This window comes from Apaloderma vittatum, unplaced genomic scaffold (genome assembly GCF_000703405.1).
Source record: "Apaloderma vittatum isolate BGI_N311 unplaced genomic scaffold, ASM70340v1 scaffold18256, whole genome shotgun sequence".
Lineage (NCBI taxonomy): Eukaryota > Metazoa > Chordata > Aves > Trogoniformes > Trogonidae > Apaloderma > Apaloderma vittatum.
In genome coordinates, this window is record NW_009720240.1 from 22,692 (window position 1) to 45,351 (window position 22,660).

General features: G+C 37.5%; 1 protein-coding gene across 1 annotated transcript in view; it reads left to right on the forward strand.

Annotated features, from left to right (window-relative positions):
• Positions 1-22,660, forward strand: part of PPFIBP2 (PTPRF interacting protein, binding protein 2 (liprin beta 2)) — a 70,441-nt gene that overhangs the window by 11,301 nt on the left and 36,480 nt on the right. Inside the window, exons 2-4 of the mRNA XM_009870953.1 lie at positions 2,547-2,761; positions 18,347-18,436; positions 22,381-22,494. Coding sequence (XP_009869255.1) covers positions 2,547-2,761; positions 18,347-18,436; positions 22,381-22,494 — 419 coding nt within the window. The remainder of the gene's footprint in view (positions 1-2,546; positions 2,762-18,346; positions 18,437-22,380; positions 22,495-22,660) is intronic.

Sequence of the window (22,660 nt, forward strand, 5' to 3'; positions counted from 1 at the left end):
AGTATTCGTATAAATAACATGAAGAATGGTATAGTGGAATGTTCCATTAAGTTTTTCCCATTCCATATCTATTTTAAATTGTCAGTTTCTTGAAAGGATAACTACCAAAGCTGATTATGAAATAACTTTGCATTCTGTCTGCTTTTCTGGTGTGAAAAGTACTTGCTAAGCAAAAAGAAAAACTTCGCAGGAATGTGAAAACTAGTTCCTAATGTCACTAGAACCAAGGAAGCCACATCTCTAAAAGTGGCATTAATTCCATTTAAAAAGACAATGACAAATTTCAATTTGTGCGCGTATCTCTTTTGGAAAGTAAGTAGTGAGCCACTCTGGCTGAATGAAAAGATTTAAGAGGCTTTATGATCCAAATGGCTCTTACACAGTTTGAAAATCTGTTATTTTTACTTGTTAGTGTTCAGTCTGCATTAGGAACTACATAAACAGAAACAACAAAGCTTACATAAGTACTTGAGAGTATAGAAGTACACAAGAAAATATCTTTTAGTGTTTAGAATACTCAAATCCCGCAAAAAAGTTAGTTGAGATAGTTCAGGAAGACAAGGTTGATTTATGAGGTGAAGCTGTCTTGTGTAACAGCCTTTGTGGCACCGGATATTGAAGAAACTTTATCTTGGACATGGTCTTAGCCAGAAATTAAGATGAGATCTCAGACTTGAAGGTATTAAAATAAGCTCGCACAAGCAACGGAAGTCAGCAGGATCAAACGGAATATTCTGAGTTTGAAAAGAGGTTAAGACTTTATGAAACACTCCAGTAGTGAAAATAGAAAAGTATAATCCCTGCTACTGAGGCTTGCAAAACTTGAGACATTTCTTGGGATGGTTTTGCTTTGTTTAAAACAGTCAAACAAAACCCCACATAAATTGTACAGTAGCATTCAAACTACACAGTTTGTTGCAAAGATAATTGATCTGACAGAATTCCTGGTGTCATTAAAGCAGTAGTTGAAGAATACCTGGTAAATTATGATTTAGAATTTTCACAGAGGCTTTGAGTAAAATTAAGAAGCCACAAAATGAGAGAAAAAATATTTTCTTGGATGAAAAATTGATCAAGATGGGAAACTATGAGGATTAAATGATCAATTAGCATTTTGGCTAAAAGCTAATCTAGATCCAGAAGGCACTTCAGAGTAGGGCCATTTCAGACCTAGAGTGTCAGTGTACTTGTATTTAAATATCAGTTGTGTGCCAGGCTATATGTAAAATGAACTATTGAGTTCAAAGATAGTTTGTAATGTCCCAATAATGGTAGATAAATAACTATAGCAGGCAAATTAACATTGATTAATGCCGAGTAGAGTGCATTCAAAAAGAAAATTTCAATAATTTGTACATTGGGGTTTCAAATTAGAAAAATCTGCTTAGGAAAAAAATTATTTTCAAGGGCCCAGTGAAGACTTCTGTCCTTTAATAACTTAGATGTAAATTATGTTAAACACAGGAGTAAACCAAAGAATGGAATGGAGATTATTATAATCCCCTTGTGTAGATCAGTGATACAGTCTTCTAAGGAATACTGTATGCTATGTGTAACCAACATACACCTGTAAATTATGTTACAAAATGGAAGGATTGAGAGGAGTACAATACAAATGATCAAAACCCTGAAAAACCTCCCCATGAAGTCAAATAAAGGGGGAAAATGCAATTGCTAATGCTAGAGAGAACAGGAAAGAAGATATGAGTACAACCTATTATGTACATGAGGCAATGAATTGTAAATAAAAACTGTAAAAAGTAGAACAAATAGAAGTTTTCATCTGACTAGTTCTTAAAGAAAGAAAGGCATATTATATTAAATTAACATCTGAAACTCAGGACTGATGAAAGATAGGTTATTTTAAGTGTGCATCACATTGAAACAGAGAATTAAGACAGAAAGGTTCAGAGATGTTATAATTTGTATTATTTATAATTCTTTGGTCAAGTGAGATACGTCTGTTGCTGCTGATACATTATTCTTGAGAAAATAATATTGGTGCTGGAGGGAGGTGCTTAAGTTAGAGAGCTAGCAAAGTTTCATTAGCCATTTTTATTTCTAACATTTTGGGTTTTATTCTCTGTGGGAGGTTTTTAAATCTGTTGAAGGTCACATATTTTTCTATTTCTGGTAACGTGATCTAAGTTTCTAGTCAAAGGACTGCATCAAGCTTTCTTAGTTGCTTAACACTGCTCTGTGTGGGGACTTGGCGTGTAGCTGAGAAGTTAGTGACATCTCATGGTAACCATGGAAAATAACAGGTGATTAGTGGTAAGATTTTGGCATTTGTAATTTAATGGGCATTGCAAATGTTTTCTAGGTCAAAATTCTTTTTTTAATATGCATGTACATACCTCTCTCATTCAATTCTTTGGTGTTCATTATTTATCTAGAGACTAACTCAAGTATTTCTAAGCCTAAAACACTGATTCTCTTCAGTTAGCACCTGAAGTCCAAATGTTGTAGTGTTCAGTACCTCTATATTTGTCACTTACAAAAAAATTATATAACATTATTGTCTCTCCTGGTTTTACTTGGTTTAGGTACAAAGTCAGCTACAGAGTATGCTAATGGTGGTTATGATATTGTGTCACCTGCTCCATCAGTATACTTGGGCACATTTCAAATTTTGCATCTCCTGGAAGATCTAAAGATGGCATTGGAAATGCTAGAGGATCCTCAAGAGAAAGAAGCATTGCGAAATCAAATTCCAGGCGCCACAGCAGTGTGCATACGGGAGTGGTTTGAAGAGAATCTGGTGAGTAGTTATTTATAGTTTTTCTGGTTTGTTTGCACACAACATTGGTTCAAGTGTTTTTGTATTTATTGATATACATTGTTTGATTATTACTTTTAAATTAAAAGAAAACAACCAAACAAACCAATTTTAACTGATAAGTTCTTTGGTCTGTCTGCTACAGGTGTGAATACCAAAGATGTTAGAAAATTTAGAGATCCCTGGAGTGTGAAAACTTTAGATGATGTGTTTCATACCTGATACTGCCGTCTGTACTTCCTCTTTGAAAGCATCTGCTTTATTCCTTTTTTTTGTTGAACCATTGGTGGTGATTTGGTGTTTCAGTGATTTAATGGAGTTGGATTTTGTGCTTGTCCTCTGAGGAAGAAACACACCATTTGTGGAACTAAAGATGTGCTTTTTGAAAAGGCTCCATTTGAGTTTCTATGGTCTGGGAACATATCAGGTTCTTGAGTTTACAGTATAACTGAGCACAGCAGCTGGGCTGCCACTGCTTTGAGACATGAAAAAGGTTTGATAAAGTTAACGCTGAATTTAGAAAGATTATTACTATCTATAGTTGCTGTAACTGCACATATCTTTTGACATAGTTAAAATGAAATAAAGTATCATTCATTACAGACTTTTAAATACTTAAGAACCGTATTAAAATTTTTTGTCTCAAAGTGAATGTCTGGAATGGTTTACATGCCTAACGATTTTAAATTCTTTGGCCTTACAAACAGGACAAAAAAGACCTGGAAATTATCATGGAGAATTCATATAAAACAATTTTCTGTATAGTGTCAATGCTTCTTGTTAAATATTTTAGTATTGCTAGTGACCACATGACATATCACAAAGCAGGTAGTAATTTCAGCATTAAAAATTAACCGCTGCAGTAACCACTGACTGTGTTTGACTCGGTAAGCTAGGAGGAAACGTCTTTAGTTACGGTTTCGTTTTATAACTCTAAATGAACTTCTGCACTTTTAATTCTTTTTTATTTTTTTTAATTCTGAACATCTTTATGGAGCCTTTTTCTGAGTAAGGAGGAACCATCATGTTCTTACAGTGATCCTAAAATGATTTTAAGCATGAGTGAAAGCCTTATTTCCAGGATCACAAAACATGATCTTCCTTCCAGCAGAACATTTATATTTAAAGCAAGCCACTTCACCATGTAGCTTTATATACTGATGCTTAAAATGCTGATTCTTGAAAACTCGTAGGTGTTTTCTTGATTATGGTTTTTTTTTCTCAGAATCTAATTCTGAAAATCTTTCTAAATGTTCTAAATTTGAGGAAACAAGAAGGGGAGAAGAACAGAAGAAATAGTAGAGGAACGTATGGTGGAGGCAATTTTTTTAAACAATGTGATTTGCCTTACAATATATGCTGCGCTTTGTCTTGATTCATGCTCTGCGGTTTTTTAGTGGTAAAAGTATACTGTTTAGCAGAAATAGAATAAATTTCATAGAGTCTGATTGCCATTTGGTTACGATTAACTTTCAGAAGAGATTATTTCCACTGTGTGTTAAAATCAGGCAATTTTTTTCCCCACAGTATCTTTACAGGAACTTGGATTAAAACAGTAAACCCCTGCTCAGAATTCTGACTCAGTGGCATTTGTGAAGTTTTGAAATTTACTTCAAAGTTTTATATTAAGCATTTGTTAAAGTGTTCTGTTGAAACCTAATCACTGGTCTCTTTATTGTTTAAGACTGATTTCACAGAGTTATCTGTCCACAACAGAAGCAGAAAATAACTGTAATACAGGAGGCTTCGTTATGCTTGAAAACATGCTTTTTATAAAAGCATCAATAAAATTTTTCAGCAACAGCTGAGTGGGATGAGAATATATTCTGAGCAATGTCAGTTAAAGCCAATATATTTATGTGCTGGTAGTTTCGACTGTGGCACTCGACTGTTCAGAGTCACGATGGAGCTATATATAGCTGAGTCGTTCAATTGCCAAGTGGTATTGACACATGTTAAATTGAAAATGGACCAGAGGAGCCTGCTCGGGACAGTTTAGAAAAGGTGTCATTCCATAAGCATTCACGTTTATTTGTGCCAGCTTGAAACATTAGATGGATATGTTTTCTGAGCAATAGTCAGTCAAATGTTGTATGACCCAGTCCTCCAGTGTGCTCCATCTCCCTTTCAGTGAGTTGATGATGTAAAGAAGCCCTGAACTGGAAGGTCTGATCCTCTCAGAGTTCCCCAAGCGTGTTAGAGCATTCACAGCACACAAGAAATTGCAGAGAAGTGTACTTCGTATGTGCAGCTATTTATGAATACTAGAGAGTGCCTTTGAGCAAGTGGAAAGGGGGTATGCACTGCTTGCCTGGAATTTTTCTAAACCAAGACTATTTTTTTAACGATCTGTAGTTGCTTTGTCTTGGAGTCAGCCTTATCTCTATCTGTGACTGCTCGCAGCTGTCAACAGAGGTAAGAAAGTCTTTCCCCAAAGTGATAGGAGCTTAAAAAGCTTTGCAGTGAGTAGGGCTGATTTAGATCTGTTAAAATTACATGGTGAGATTAGGTTTTGGCATTTTCTTTTGCTCTTGCTATGATCAGTAATGCTTCACAGAATCACCTTTAAACTGCAATGACCAGAAGTGATTAAACACAATTGTGTTATGGCCTTAGGCTAAGAGTACTCATGGAAGAAAGGTGGTACTCCTGTTATAATAGCAGGGCCTATATTTTTATTTGTCAAATTTTTCAGGATTTCAAGGTAGTCTACTGATACATTGTGATGTTAAGACCCTGGGGGTAGTTACCACCCATGTGGGTATCCACACCTTGATAGCAGCAGAGGAAATAGGGGGCTACTCTATAGGAAACCATGATTGTATACAGATATTGCATGTTACCCTTCAAAAGCATTAATGTGATTTATTCAGTTTAAGTTATCTAGGACTCTTTCAGCTGTTGGCCTTGGTACCTTCATGTACCAAGGCACTAAGTGGCTGAATATCATATTAGTTCATCTTTGCTTTTGTGTCTGGTATTAGGCATAGTCCCTTTTTCATTTCACATTATGATATGTCACTAAAATTTTCAGTTGCGTTGCTTTTCATTGATTTAAATATGATACATTGTGTTAATTTAACGAACATTAATGTATAAATATAAGTGCTGTGAAGTAACTGGGTTTTTAAGTGTAGCTAGAGGAAACATAAGAAAATGTTTTCCATAAAGAAATTAACAGAGGGATTGGAAATATATGATTATTTCCTTGAACAATAGTGCTGTTAGATAAGGTATAAAGGTAATGATCATGTAAAGAAGCTGGGGACAAAATTTTTTTTTTTAGAGGTATTGATTTGGAGGTGTTACCTGAATGTCAGAGGATGGCCATAAGTTTGAAGTATTTCTGCATATAACCTTAATTTAAGATTTTACAGAATTTGGGTAGGTTGTTTTATATACTGGTTTATTGTGCTGAAAATGAAACCTGACTTATTGTAATATGTTCTGTGGTAGAATATTTCTTTAAATATTCTCTTTACGTATTAGTGTATTCTTTTCTTGCCTATAGCAGCTGGGGGGGAGTGTTCATGGAGATGTTCTGTTAAGTAGAAAGCACTTTAGTTTTTATGCTAAAAACATAGTACTCAAGTTTCTTACAATCTGCATTTTCTTCTAAATAAATTTCATGCAAAAAGTTATAGCTCTTCTAGAACTTGGGCTGGAAAAGTATTTCAGCATATGGCAAAGAATGTCTTAAACTGCCAAGAATGTGCAAATGTCTGTGGATGAATTAATAAACAGTAACTTCATTTAAGCATTGGTACTACATTCTTTGTGCAAGCCAAGGGAAGAGAGCTAGTTATTACTTGAGCAATGACCAGAGAGGGCATAATAGTGCTAGAGATATGTGATAGCACAGAGCCTGCAGATGGGAATGACTCCAAAGATGTCAGCACCTGTTTGAAGTAAGGTTAAGGGGTGAGGTTAACCAGGCTGGCTTTTAACTAATGGCTCTCTGATTATTTCTGAAATACACTATGGCTTAATTCTTTGATTAAAATTTGTATGTTATACTGGGAAAGGATTATTTGTTCAAGTGTCTACATAACATTATTTCTAGTTTATTTTCCAGGACACTTGTTGGGGTGTTTTAACTTATCACAGGTAAAGCAAATATGCTCATATACAGAATGCAGTTTGTTTGTTTGTTGTTTTGTTCCAAGATTTTAATCTTTCTGTGCCTCTTAGGCATTATCAATTAGGATTCTGAGACTAACTATCTTGCTGGAAATGCTTCATCTAGATTTCTGAAGCCATTCCTCACCATATAAAAAGGATTTCTTTTTCCACTGTCTTTTGCACAAATGGCCTGAATTTCTTTTTGCACAAGTACTCCTGTGCAGGCATATTCTCATAGCCTTGTTATTTCTTCACTTTGAAACTCTTGTGGGTTTTTTCTGTAGCATGAGAATGACGGGTGTGTGAATTGGTGTGCTGAGGACATTTTTCCCTTTTAAAATCTGGTCCTGATCCCTTTCTTTCCAAAGCAGCCCAGACACTAGGACTGGGAAGAGCACAAAATAATGGATGTAGTAAAAGTTGATATTAACTCTTGGGAATGAGGAAGTTTTTGTTGCACGTCCTTACTCAGCTGGCCTCCACTGAGGGCGCTGGGAAGACGTAGTTGGTCATCTCTGTTCTTGGCCTAAAAGGCTGAATATATGCTCTTTTAGTGTTTTCAGAGACTGATGGGTTTTGAAACCAAAAACCCTCTAAAAGTTATTGCTGAAAAGGAAGAGAGGTGCTATGCTCCAGGGACCTGGACCTGGCGGAGGCTTAATAACTTCTGCTCCGCTTCCTATTCCCCTGCCCTCTAACCTTGCAGGCAGTGCAGTGCCAATACAGGGATGCTATTGACAGCGTGCATATGGGCTGCTCTAAAAGATCATGAAATATTGTATTTTACAACAAATTTAGCTGAATAAAATGTAAAGTTGGTAAAATAACACTAATAAATGTAATTTTATAATGTTCCTGGGGCCTCAGCTGGGCAGGAGAGAGAGGGACAATGATGGAAAAGCCAACAGCTCTGTGCTTCCTTGGCTCCATTGTTTATAGGAGAGGAAGGAATACAGCAGACTGTCAGGTTGCCCTGTGCTCCAGAGTTGTAAGAGGATTTATGGATAGTTTTTTGCCTCTTCATAGGTTTGGAATAGAGGGACATGAGAATTGTTACCTGGTTGTTTAAAGCATTCTGTTACTTTCGGTTTCAAAGCTTTTACAGCATGCCTGTTTACTGTTTGAAACATTTAAAATCTTGTTTGAAATATTTGACATTGCTTAGCTGAGTGTTTTTTATGGGTTCTATATCAGCAGGTATTCATGTGACCGGCACCTTTGGTGTTCTGCAAACAGAATTTTTAGTTCTATCAACAGTGGCAGTAGTCAGCAGTTTTCTATGAAACTACAGAATTGGCAAAGAAATCCTAATGGGTTTTAATGCAGTTTGTGTAGTATAAAAACTTCGTTAATTTTAAACATTTTAGTGCCCTGCATTGCATTTATATTGCTGTAATGTGTGTTTTCAGTTATTTTTGGAGATGACACTGGAGAAAACAAACAATTTGGTGGGGGAAGGGAGTAACAGCTAGATCATTCTCTCTCCATGGGATGACACTTGGATCATACTGCAGTGACAGTGAGGATTTTTGCTTGGTTTTTAATTCTCCATTGAACTAGAAGTTAATGCTCAGTCAAGAACTACACACAGACATGGATTTTCTAAAAATAAGAAAAAAAATACAGTCGTAGCCTGATGAAGTTGTCCACAGATTGCAACGTATTTTCCTTATTTTCACACTTCCCAGAGAACTTGCTTATCCAGTGAAATGGAAAAGTATTCTAAGCAAATCTGGGGCAATTGATTTGCATTCAGTTGGTGTCTGGAACCTTTTCAGGCCAAAGCTCAAGCAGGATGTAAAGTTCAGCATGCAGGTGACAGGCTAAAAGTGAGCATGTGACTGTCTGGAATGTATGTTGTCAACATTTGTGCTTGATAAGACTCAGAAAATTCAGACACGTTTACCTTTTAATCAGGAAGAATGACTGTAACAGAATTAAGAGGCCTTTGCATGAAATCCAGGACAAATGACAAGGCAGAATTAAGGTACGTTTGTCTTTTAAAATACTTAGAAGAGGAGAAATGGATAGTCACCTAGCTGCAGATGCTACACTGGGGCACTATTAAGTAGAGTAATATAGTTTTCCTGTATTTTTTTTAGATTAAAACCGAAATTATTAAGAGATGATATGTGGTGGAACGTTTTAAAAGACCTATGTTTTCCCTTCCCTAAATGAGAAATGTAGGGCGTGGGACTCCATGGTGGTGGTGCTATGAGATACACAATACATTGAGATTAAGTTTGATGTATTTGCTCTTCTCCATAATTAGATAACTAGTCTTCTGGGGGAAAAGTGCCTTAAGCTGTACTGATGTTAGTGTTCAATGTCAATAGAACCCCTTTTCAGTCTGGAGTTTGTCAGCCAGGAGAGAGCCTGTGTTGCATACAGAAGTGTACTACATGAGGTGCGTTTTAAGTTTTATGATTATTTTTTTAAATGGACCATTGACAAGGTACTAAGGCTTTTGCCAGATGTTATTAGCTGTTCAACAAATAGCTGGTCTCATTAACTTTAAGATAGAATAGAAACTTCTACAACCAGCATAGAATAAGTATGCTCTATGTACAGAGCAACTCAAGTCCTCCTCTGATCTCTCCTGCAGCAAGGTTTACCTCTGGAAACTGACAGTTCCTTCATCTTGTCGCATTTATTAGTGATTTTAAGTATCCTAGAACCTTTAGAAGAGTTGTAGCACCCATTTTTTAAAAAAATAGTGGTTTTCTTGTCACATGATTTGAAGTAACAGTGGGTAACAAATACATGGAGGAAGCTGAAAGTCTAGGTTTATATCGTTCGTTCTTACTTTGTGTTATGGAGGATTTTAAAAAGAGGTCTGGTCAGCTCAAAAGGAGTAAGACTGGCTGAAGTAATAAAACCCCACCTCCCTTGCAGAAACTACTTCACCTATCTGTGACTTCCACGGTTTGGAATGTGGGTAGATGCCTAAGTGAGGCAGGTCCCTGTAAGAACTGCTTTTGAGGGCATTGTACAGCATCAGACTTCTAATTCTTTGTAGATATCATTACTTTGAGGGGCAATTTGACAGTGGCTCTTCCAAATTGCAGTTTTAGTTTGCCTTAAAGGCAGGACTGAGTTTGGCCGTAGAAACTGAAGAAAGTGGGGAGGTAAGCAGATGTTCTGAGATTATCACAAAGATTCCATGGAGACAGCTGCATTTTGGTTTTAATAGTCGTTGCCCAAGCAGTTGTGTGCCCAGTTTTAAGTCAAAAGCCACTTTTAAATAGTGGGAGTTACAACATTGGAAGCGGGAGTTTGTTGGGAAAAATAAGAACTTAATCATTACTACTGTGTAGAGGCACTAGAGGACACCGCAGTAACAGGCAAAGCTTTTAAACTTTCCTTCTTGCCAGAGCCTTGTTTTGCATATACATTTATCTTGGTGTTGCAAGTTTGAAAAGTTGCCATGCTATGAGACTTCAGCTTCAGCAGACACCGACAAAAAAAAAAATCTTAGAAGGGTATCAACATTTTCTGTTAAGATGGAAAATTGCCTCTTTGGCAGTAGCAGTATTTATGGGATAATTAACTTATCCACACGATCGTCCTTGATCTTTCTTCTTTCTCTTTTATAATGTCTTTTGCGAGACAAGTAATTCAAAGAGCAGAACTTATTTTTAGGTTTAGTCTGAGCCTGAAATAAACTGAAAAGGCTGAGTAGTGTTACGATAAACAGGGAGTAAAACAGAGACAGGAAATAGGGGGTCTTTGGTAATGAGTTCCAGCCTCTCTTGAAACAGAAAGCCAGAGAAAGCATTACTTCAAAATACTTTCTCAGTGACAGCTTAATAATTTTTAGCTTGTTATTCAACATTAAAATAGAACAGTTTCTTCATAGATTTATACTATTCTTGAAAAAACCTTTTTTAAAGTTCATTTAGCAAGTCATATTTTTGATGTGTTTAGAGTTACGTTCTTGTTGCTAACTGATCTACTGTTTAAAAAAACCAGATGTTTGGGGGAGAGTCTGAAGTTTACACAGTTGTGTGTTATATATACATCTGTGAGAAGCATTTGGGATAGGGCTGTGTGACTGAGACGGAAGATTTAGCTTAAAATGTGAATACGCATTCTAGATTTTAGAGGTTGAGAATTGAAGGGGGAAGAAGTCACAGCTATATCCTGTAAAACAAAGCAGTGCGCTTGCTTCCAAAAGTTTCTTTTAACCCTGGGAATGTGACTGCTGAGATGGGCCCAAAGCATGGATGGTGAGATTGATATTTACAAGCACTTCTCGTGGCTAAAGAGGGTAAGTTATTTACTGGGGTTTGTTTTCTCTTTGTGAATGCACATGAGCAAAGATTCGTCAGAATTCTGAGCTTTGCGAAAGGAAATGTATTGAGTGCCTCAGACGTAAAATAATCTGAGTTTCTTCGTGAGAAATGAATTAAAGACATTTCTTTAGGGAGGAGGAGGCTTAGGGAGGGGGGAGAGAATCAGCTGTCTTTGTCTTTAGAAATGAAACTCTAGGATCAAAGTTTGAACAAATGGTAATGGATTCTAGCAAGTGTTTATTTCTTCCTGAGACTGTAATACAACAAAGCAAGTCCTGCATGGGACTGTATAGCAAAAAAAAAAAAGAATATGTTGTTCACCATGTTGCACTTTAAAGTTCTTCACTTAATCAGTTCTTCATTAGGGTAACTGTGAGACCTTTTAGAATGTCTTTGTTTTGGATAAAAATGGTAGTACTTTTTTCCTGTGCATATTACTCTGCTAAAATTATGCTTTTTAAAAAGACAGTGCTATTAAAATCCTAATTTTGTGGTGAACTGCCTGCACATTAATCAACTGCATGAGCTTGTTTTTGTCTTCTTTTTAACCTATGTGTACTTTTCTTGCAAATTCTATGCACACTATTTATATTAATGCTTCTATATAGCTCTGGATTAAAAACACACATATGCACATTTATTCTATTTTTTTTACTAGCTGTATGAACTTAGAATGTACGTAAGTTCATGAAATGTGATTAGGAACTGATTTGGGTAGTTTCTTGAAGGAGTATCAAATATCCACAATATAGTGATGTTGTTTAGTAAAAGCCTGACAATCTTGAAGTTAACATACAAAATATTTAGATCAGGTTCTGGAAACTTTTACATTTCTGTAGTGTGGATGGGGAGTGGATTAAATGGGGAGCGAATGGGGCAGTGAAAGAGAAGAGACAGCAGAAAGTAGCAATTGGTGGTGTTACGCTATCAGTTTAACCAGTGCTCTGTGCAGTTAAAGCTGAATAACTCGGTTTTGAACAGTATGTCTGCCACCCCTGCTTCCTGGTTTAAATTTCATTTCTAAACAGAAAAGGTGTACTGTTATCAGGTCGTGTGGTGGTCAGGATGCACTGAGGACTCAAGAAATAGCTTCAGTGAAGGACGTCTCACGCAGTAATGTTCACTGATTTGAAGGGGTTAACAAGATGTCTGTAGGATGACTTTTGAGTACGTGCTCAGAAGGATACTGAGTTCGAATGTAGCACGAGCTTTTCCAGAAATTAATGATGTTACTACTGTTGCATGTAATTCCTTTTGTGTAAGGTACATAAAGTAGAATATCAATACTGCTGCTTTTCCTTGCAAGCTCTTGTAAGGGGCTGAGCACATGTGAGCAATGGGAACTGAAAATGGTCTTGCATTGTTTGCAGGAGAACTTAAGCAGTCTGCTCCCTGATTCCTAATATCATGTCTGGTACTGATGGTGTTACCATATAAATGTTTTAGGCCCTGCAATCATAAACTGTTGCTCTTTGGCTCAATCAAAGTATGAGTACCCTCCAGAGTAACAAATGGCACATGACAGGGAGTAACTGGAACAGACTTTCATAAACCCTTGGTGAAATATGCCAAAGCTGTCTCAAATTTCATCATTAGCAGGAATCACGTGGGAGACCAGGACCCATTTTGATGTTGCAGTGGTTGGCTGAGCTAGATTTGCATGGTATCTGTGGCTTCGACTGAATTAAGGCAGTAAACAAACACAAAAAAAACACAGGATCTAGGCAGGCTAAATGACAGATACAACTGCTATTTTCAGATGCTTAAAATAGAGGATCTGGTTTTAAGCCGGAGTCTTGTAACCTGTATAGTGCCCTCACGCAATAACAGCAGCGACAAAGCAGTATTTAGATCAAATTGGAATAAGATGTTGCCGCACTTCGAGTCTCTCCATTGGACTTGCAATTCAAGGTCAGGCTTGATGGGGCTCTGAGCAACCTGATTTAGTTAAAGATGTCCCTGCTCACTACAGAGGAGTTGGACTAGATGACATTTAAAGGTCCCTTCCACTCAACACATTCTGTGATTCTGATTCTATGAATTTCTTGATGTGAAAATGCTGTGCCGAGAATGGCCATAGGTATAGACAGTGTGCAGCAAAGCATAACAGCAGAGCCAAAACACAACTTAGCAGTGTCTCAGTTGTATATGAGGCACAGTTAATGTATTTTCCTTTGCTTACTGTTTTTCTCCATTGTACTTTTTTCTGCCTTTTGCCAGTAATAAAAATTACTAGTCAGCAGTCATATTTCTCACAAGAGAAAGAACTTTCTCTGATAATATCTTACCTAATATCAGAAAGAAAAAACTCTGCCCTGCGTACAGCTATACTGTACTTCATGGCATGTGGTACTTTGATGAAAATTTCAGAACTGCCCCAGTTACCTTATACTAGCTGAAAATCGGAATATCTGCTGTAAGCACATATTACCACCCTATGAGAGCTAAGGCAGCGGCATAGTTTTCATAAAGTTGTTGGTGTTTTGCAGATAACTGATGCTGGGTTCTCTTACAGACCTTAAGCAGAAATCTATGACTGTTAAAAGTTTCTGCTGAAGGCTGAGGAACCTGAGACCCCCCAACTACCTGAAGCTGAAAGTGTCTCATCTTTAGCAGACTTTCTTTTGTTCTCTCAAGGGATGTGATTTAGAAGATTCACATACAGTTTAATCTTTTGTCCTGTTGCTTTGTTCTTATCTTTTCATCTGGTCTTTAGTAGAACATACCATTCCAATTAAAAATGGCACAGCCTTCATTTTTGTACATAGGCGTGCATGTATAACCACAAATTATTAACAAGCATCACAAACATAAATGCTAATATTTGCTACAAACAGTGTTATGGGCTCTCTAAGGACATTGTAAATTAACTGAGCTATTCGAACTGCAGTGGAGGGAATGCAGCAAAATGGAAAGTCTTGGCTCTGGAAGAAAATTTCCTCAGCTCTATCTTTTCTTAATTTCGGACCGTATGCTGTTAGCTTTTTCAGAGTGACTGCCACCTTCACTTAACCAACAAAGCAAATGGAAAATCCTGTTGTTGATTTATTAATTGCCTTCAGATGAATGGCAAGAATTATAGATGCATAAATCTTGTTCCAGCCTTCTCCTCATCAAGTACACTGAGTGAACATACATATATTCAGATGGGTGTGTATCTGAGGTAGTGCTAACGTGCCAAGAAATTAAATCTGTAGTGGATCCATAGGCAGGTACCAAAATAAGAATGTTTACAGTGTAGGCTACTCACTCATCACTACACAATAGCAACTCCTGTGACTCAGAACGTCAGTTCTGCTGACCCAAAAGAGTACTGAAGAGTTGGAAAATCCATCCTCTTCTAAATATTATCAACTTCAAATAGGCTGAAAAATGTCTATAGCGTTAATTTCATTACTATGGTCTGTGTGCTGCTGGTAGTTTGCAGGAAAACTGATTGACTGAACTCTGCTGGCTATACTCCTTGTTTTCAGCTTCTAAACTGCAACAAATGATAATACATCAAGCATGTCTCTAATCTTCCCCACTAATTAACTTGTCCCCACTGTGGCAAGTATTATAGTTGCCACAGACATCTTATTATCAGTGGAACTGAAGGTGATTCACGTGACTGAATCAGAGGGGCGGGTTATGACATAATCTGTCTTCTAAAAGAGGCGGGTGGCTTGCTGAAAAAGATTATAAATCACTACTCTGACTGCCAGCTGTCTTTTCCCAGTTCCTCCTGCCTCCACAGCCCAATACAGGGTCCATGATATTAGTGACAAATTTCTGTCTAACAGTTTGCATATCAACCTGAGAAGTATATTTTGTTTTAAAATTAGCTGTGTTGGAGATTCCTTGAGCTGAAACTGAGACAGCACATGAGGAGAACATAAACTTTATTACCTTGCATATGTGCTTACTTTAAGGGGCTTACTTTTACAGCCTATCAAGATTCAACTAAACATCCTATTACAGAACCTTCTGAACAGAACATCTGTACAGAAGTGCGTGCAGTGGTTGTCATTCTGTTCTGACAACAAGCTGCATTCTCAATTATTTCCTATTAAAATAACATGCAAGGAAACATAACAGTCCATGCTTACTGGACTCTGAGAAGTCTCTCAAATACCTGAGTCAATCAAACATTTATTCCCTTTCTTGCCATACCCTTTTATATTTTTGCTGATTATTCCCATTTTAAATCAAAGCTGTTAAAATCATACTCTGAAGTCTGATTTTTTTTTTCTGTGTCATATATTATGGAGGAATATTTAAGCTTTTCTCTTGGAGAAGGACTCTATAATGACTGGATCATGTAAGTGACACTTAGACAGTCAAGTTTCCAAAAGCTGCCAGTATTACGTCTGTGTTAGAGTAAAGAGCATATTCCAGAGAGAGATTTGGAAACTAAAGATGAGGAAGAAAGTGAAGCAGATGATAACATGCAAAAGCTTTTTTTTTTTTTTCTTTTTTGTCTTTTGTGTAGAACCAGGAGAAACAGTTGATTTGGAATCGTTTCAGGGACCATATTACATTCATATCTGATGCAATCTGATAGGCATTAAACTATATCCAAAATCTCTAAGGAGACTATAATACAGGTGCTTCAAGAAATTGCTTTGCAGTACCCTTAGGCCAAGTATTTATTGTACTCACTGGACTTTTCATCTGCAATGGTACTACCATCAATGTAGTTTCAACCACCTTATTTCGCATATAATATCTTCTACTCTGTCATCATGTGTTATCATAAACTTTTTTACTTGTTCTATGTGATTTCTCACAGTCTTTCCTTATAAGAAATATGATTAACATATTTAGCTTATAATTTGTGGATCCCAGGTAATGAGTTTTGGACTCTAAGGATACATCTTCAGAAATAATATCTATGTAGAAAATCTTGGTGATTCAACCTTTTCGTCATGTAGTTGCACAAGTCTAGTGTTTATTGTTTACACCAACATGAGTCGTCTGTAGTCTTATGACTTTAGTGTTATAGGTCCTATATTCAGCTGCTGCTGATACGTGTGATATCCAACTATACTTGCTCAGTTTCTTCTCAGTACTGACTTTCACAACTGCGGAGTGCACTCCAACCATCCACAGATGGCCTTGGTTCATATTACATTGTTTTATCTTGTCTTTATGCATGCCACAAAGATTTCCCAAGTCTTAAACAACTGCTGTGTGTCAATCAGCCATTTTTTATTTAGCAGGTCATTTTCTGTCTACTGTACTTTCCTGTACTTATCTGAGCACTCTCTGGCTGACCTGTTGGCAGGATTGACTTTTTTTTCCTTCCCCCTTTTCTGTTCATGAGTGTGATTCACTGGACTTAACACAGGCTTTTAGCAGAGGATATTTCACAGTTACTCTGCAGCAGACATCATCGAAGTCTACATTTGGTAAATGTGAGTGTAGTAAAATATCTTATTTGTGATATGATGTTGAAGTAATTATTAATTATTATATAAAATGTTGAACTCTGTTTTGCATTCATGACAGACCGGTTATGTAAAATTGTGTTGGCAGTAATTTAACTCACTGTTCCTGTAAGGCCGGGGGGAGTGGCTACACAAGTGGTTACAGGTATATTTTGTAAATCTAGCCTAGGAAAATACCAAATGATGGCAGGAGAAAGGGTGCAAAAATATTTTTGACTAGGCAGTCTTCATCGCTAGGTTTTGTCATTATACAATCTTTTTGTGCCTAGCAGTGTGCTGTTCTTCCCTGGATACTTAATGTTCCAGGTGCAGGAAAGTCTCCCCTTCCATTGTGTGTGAGCCAAAGACATACTGGGGGAGGCCTGTGGGCTCTACATTGAGAAAACTTGTTTAATGTTATGTAACAGAGTTTTAACCCTCATGGAAACATAGCCAGCAAGGCTAAAGAGTTTGGATTCTGAAGTACCATGTAGGTCTTTTTTCTTTAAGCGGAGTAAGAGCCCAACTGGAATGGCTGGCAGTATGATTGAGGATGCATAGCTGAGGTCAAAGGATTAATCTAGATAGACATACACGTTTCAGTCCTGTTTGGTTTTTTGTCTTTGTGATTCTTTCAATTCCTTTCAAAGTTAGCAGAGACAAGGGTGCTCAGTTCCTTTCAGCTCGTAAAGATATCACGCTTATGTCTAGTTCATCACTTTATGGTTTAAAAAAGTGTCTTCTGATTGCATAAATACTGGATTTCTTGATTTGCATTAATCATCTCTGTGTTTATCTTCCTCTTCTGTTCTACACTTGGGCCTGTAGACCTCCGGAGGTCAAGAAGCCATGAATATTCTTTTTTAAAATCCTATTCACAAATGTTCAGTTGAAAAGACAGTTGGAGAGGAGGATTATAATTACATAGGTACCATTGTACAAATAACTATGAATGAGCAGTCAGATGCAGACTAGTGCAGCTGAATGGATCTCAGTGAAGGTGGATTCTTTGAAAAGCCAGCCGGAGCGTCCCGTTCCCTGGCAGAAATGCATTGCCTGCAATGGAGCTGGGAAATGAACTGCTAAGGGCTCGTGATACTTTTGATGCACAGTTACACAGTGTTTTAGCATGCAGGATGAAGCCATGGGATTCTTCTAAATTTTCAAAAATAAATCTATAGTGTTTGGGGTTTTTATTGGGGTGTTTCTCACTGGAGCATGGTTTAGAGGTCTTGCTTCTTACAGCCATTTAGGAATCCATAAGTGATTACATACCTAGAGTAGTTCCTGATAAGAATTTGGTAATCTAAATAATTTAATTGCTAACAAAAATTTTGCACTTTTCTTTCAATAATTCCTAGAAATAGTATAATACATGTGGCAGTTTTTTCCATTTAAAAATAAACATCAAGATTCCTTGACTTTGGGAAAGGACTGTTGAGACCAGATACTTCAAATGAAATGGTTTTTGTGTTGATAAGATGGTATTTCCCAATGAAATGATACTTTGCTAGAAAATACAAAATCTATTCCCATGTCATTCTTGATTGCTGGAAATGAGAAAGTATCCAAAATCTAGTTAAAAAAAGGTGTATTCCAAAGTTTTAATGTATATGAAATAAACAGATTTGGTCTAGAGACAGATTTTGCATATATTTTGTGTTATAACAATCTTCCAATAGATACCACTTTTTATTAACTCTTGTTTGATATGTTAATATTAACTGTAAAATTTCTCACAGTCACAGGTGAATCATCATTCATCTAATAATGAAACTTATCAAGAAAGATTGGCGCGATTAGAAGGAGATAAAGAGTCGCTCATACTGCAGGTATGTCTAAAGAGAACATTGTCTATGTACTTGATATTCAGTGAATAAATGCTGAAGTTGCAGAGTATCTTCTGGTAAACAAATCTTAGTAGGTCGCCAAATGCAACTGATATTTACTCAGGAATTTATAATTTGTATAATCCCTCTGACTGATTTCCTGATGGGGTAACATGGTAAAGGAGAGGGGAGTAACAGCAGTAAGAGGGAGAATAGTGACAAAGGAAAAACACTTGAAAATAATTCTGTGGAGTCCCCAGACAATGCTGCAGTAATAGATCACATTCTAGGTTTACTAGTTTGAGTTTTTCTAGGTTCTGTGTGCCACCTTTTTTAATTAACTAGAAGACTTTCAGGTAGATAGAACTGGTATTTTTCCTGCTTATATACTGTACCAAAGTTGCTTTACGTAATCAAAAAGCTTAAGAAGGGAGGTTAAGGGGGAAAAAGAAAATTTTGCCATAAAATGGATGCCTAAGATCTCCCAGGTTTCCCATTTGTCAGTTTACCAAGCCTTTTTCAAACATATACGCTGTCCCATATAAGTTTTCCTCCTGGAAAAAATACATGTTGTACAATTTCTCCGGGAAAAAAAAAAAAAAATTATTTTATGTTTAGTATTACTTAATGCTTTTTAAAACCAAAGCTGGAGACTCTTTAAATAATTTTGCATATTCTTTATGCTTACAAAAGTGTATTATAAGCAAATATATCAAACAAAAATTAAGTATACTGGGTAGGTGTTCTCCCTGCTCTCAGTTACTAGTTTCTGTGAGCATGTTTTATCCTGCATGTTCTGTTCATACTTGTGTAAATTTACTGAGCAAGATTCTCACCGCTGCTGTAAAATAAGCAGTTTGGGAAGCATAAGCTTAGGCTTAGTTAGGTTTTTTTTTTTGTTACTATTAAACTAAAAATGCTATTACCAAATTTAGAGAGAAAAAAAACCTTTTGGTTGAAGTTTAAGCGTGTGCTGCAAATTCCCTGTTTTCTGAGAGGGAATCAGGTTAGGGGAGACATCACAACTGATATTTATTAGAACGCCTGTTATTCACTGTAATGTCTTGATTCCATTAATAATAGCAAACAACTTTTCCCGCAGTACCTTCGCTTCTCACACAGTTCACTCACACACATGACCAACTCTAATTGCGGCAACTATTGGGAGGCCAAACCCAGCTGTTTGCTCAGAACCAGAGAGTTGCACTGATGCACCTGTGGCTTCGTCCCTGAAGGTCTCCTTTGTTTCATCATGTGTGTATAGAACTATAGTCTTTGTCTACACATGACAGCCACTGTCATCTTGGATGTGGTTCGTGCTCTAGAGTCAGTTGTTGACGTTCATGTGTGCTCGTGGGCTTGTACAGATTTACCAGAATCATGGTGTTCCAAGGGTACCAGCTTTTGTGCGTTTAACAGGGCTGCTAGTCCTAGAACGTTTTAAGTTCACAAAGACTCTTCCAGGCTATTGCTCACTATGTGCTTTTCCAGCTAATTTTTAGTAGCAGTTTCTTCAGCAGCATGAATAGATACTGATAGAATGCAACCAGCCAAACTTGCAAAGAGGGGATTTTTATGACGTGGTTTGGAAACCTGCCTAGAATTTTTCTCAAAAGGAATGCAGTAAAATCAGATGTAGAATTGCTCCGTCTCTTGCCTTTTACCCCCATCGCTCCTCCATCGAATCAGGAGGCTTAGTCAATATTTATATATTTTCCTATCCCACAGCACAGTATTGCTGTAGAACTCCAAAACCCCCAGGCAAGTAAGGTAGATGGAAGCCTCAGTCTGGTAGATGAACACCACAGCAACAAAAAGGCAGTCGAATATGAGGAACACAGGCATGTCCCATGTTAAGGTTATGCTGGCCTGAAGGGGGGTGCTAGTACAAACCTGGCCTCTGGGTGTGACCAAACCTGGTTCCTGAGTGTGACCCTCGCAGGAAGGATGAGAAAGTGATGGGAAACAGAGCACCTCTGCTCTATAGCTCACGTTGAGTTGTGCCGGTGACTGTGGTCCATGGCTGTAGCCTGCACGGAGCATGAGACTGGGAGCGCTCTTGTGCAGAAGAAGCTGCAGAAGAAGCAGTACAAGGCACCTTACAGTGAGCACAGGCAGTGTCCACTAAGTGTGATTTTTTTCAATATTTTCAATATGTCTCGCTTCTGTATTATCTTCAGGCTGACTCTTGTGGGTGTTGCACTACTAAGGCAAGATGGACTTGCCAGTGCAGCATACAGTGGGGTTATGTTGTCTGCAGCCTACTCATTCCCTGAAGAGTCTGGCAGATGTGATTCTGAACAGAGGGGAAAATATGAGCTCAAAGTGTCTAATGTGCCTAACGACTGGAACATCCAACACGTGCCTCTAAAGCTGCTCAGGTTCTACTAAATTCCTTTGCCAGTCACTTTTAATATACTGAGTTTTCCTTACAGGTTATAGTGCTGGTTGGAACCTAGCCTGACCCTTTAAGCAGAGCTTGTTTTCTTTCTCTGGAACCCGCACTGGGCTGAAGGAGAGGATTCAGTTTGTTTCTTCTTGCTTTCTGACCTCACAGGGCTGGGGGTTTTTTGTGTGCCATCACTCACTTAGTGGGAGCAAAACAAAAAGTTAGACAAGCAACAGACTTTCTTGAGGGGAGTTCTCCCCCTGCCCCAGCTTGGATGTGTCACACGGCCTTCTGCCTTCCTGTCACCTCTCATCCTGCTTTCATCTGTACTGCACCCTACAGCCAACTACTTTAAAGGCAAAAAAAATAAAAAAGTCCTGTTTTCTTTTTCTGTTCTCATTTCCTAGGCATGCTTGTCATAATGTTTGCAGGTAAAACAAATACAGATCACTCAGTCACTCCCTCTGCAGCTTCTCTGAAGTGAACTTAATTGTTCATTGATTGGGTTTCAGAGGTGCTGCACAGTGGGTACATCTTAAGGGTTTCAGATCCATTACTTCCTGGTTTTTTTAATTAAAAGTGTTGCAAGGGTTTGGATGTGAGAGCATAGATAAGTTTGTTAACGCCTTTCTTTTAAAATGGAGTTTAAACACCTAAATTTCCTTTTTTGTGTGAGATAACGTTTTCCTTGTATAATAAGGCTTTTATAAAAATTAATAATAAAAATGTAAAGAGTGTATGTGTTGCTTAACATAGGAATTAACACATGAGGGTTTTCCCACATCTTTCTCATGTTTTGCTGAGCATAGTTGTTTCAGCTTTGCAAGCGTTGAATTAGGTTGCTGGTCTTTTCTTACTACACACTCACCGGTCTTTACCACCATTCCCACAGTTCTTTACCAGTGTGGCTTATTGTTTCTTCTCGTGGGATTCATTGTATCTCACTTCTTAACTTTCGTGTTTTGGCTTGCAAAGCCTGGGAATTTTTCTTGGAATAGAACTTTGCCGCTGCTAAAACATGCCTTTTACTCATCGCATTCTTTATAACTTCAGAATGCTTTATTGATAGGTAAGCTGTTTTTCTGCTCTTATAAGAAGTGATTGGTTGGTTTTCAAATGAACAGTTTTATTTATCCACTTTAAGGCAGTGAAATGCCAACGGAACCTGAAATGGCAATGCGTGACCTAAAACCACATAAAATGCTTTCAGTATCCTATGTTCTTGTTTGGAGCTTTCTGATTTTTCAGACTTACATGTGAACTGACTTAGACTACCTATAGGTATTCTTCCATCTAGAAATGCTCTTTCTTTTTTGCATTAAAACAAAATAATTGAGGGGAAGAAGGGGTAAGAGTGCAGGATCAATGCAAAATATAGGTAAAACTGAAAAATTATCAGTGTTGATAGAGCAGGTTGCTGCAGTGCACAAGAATATTAAACCACTGAGGACTTTAAAAGAGAACTTGCTGTTAAAATGTGCATTTGGATGTTAATTGTATACGGTAATCGAAACTTGTTTGCAGTCAGTTCAGGAGCATTGTGCTTCTCATATTACAGGTGAGCGTTCTTACAGACCAGGTGGAAGCTCAAGGAGAGAAAATCCGGGACTTAGAAATCTGTCTTGAGGGACATCAGTTGAAACTGAATGCGACAGAAGAAATGCTCCAACAGGTAAAAATCTGGATTGGAAAGCTTGTTGCATATTCTTCTCCAGCAGAGGGGTAAGCATACATGGTCAGCTTGTCTGCATGTGAGTGCCTTTGGCAACAAGATAAAATAGGAAAAATATGCCTCGCATTATTCTCTTGCTACTTTGCACTTTTTTCTCCCCCCCCCC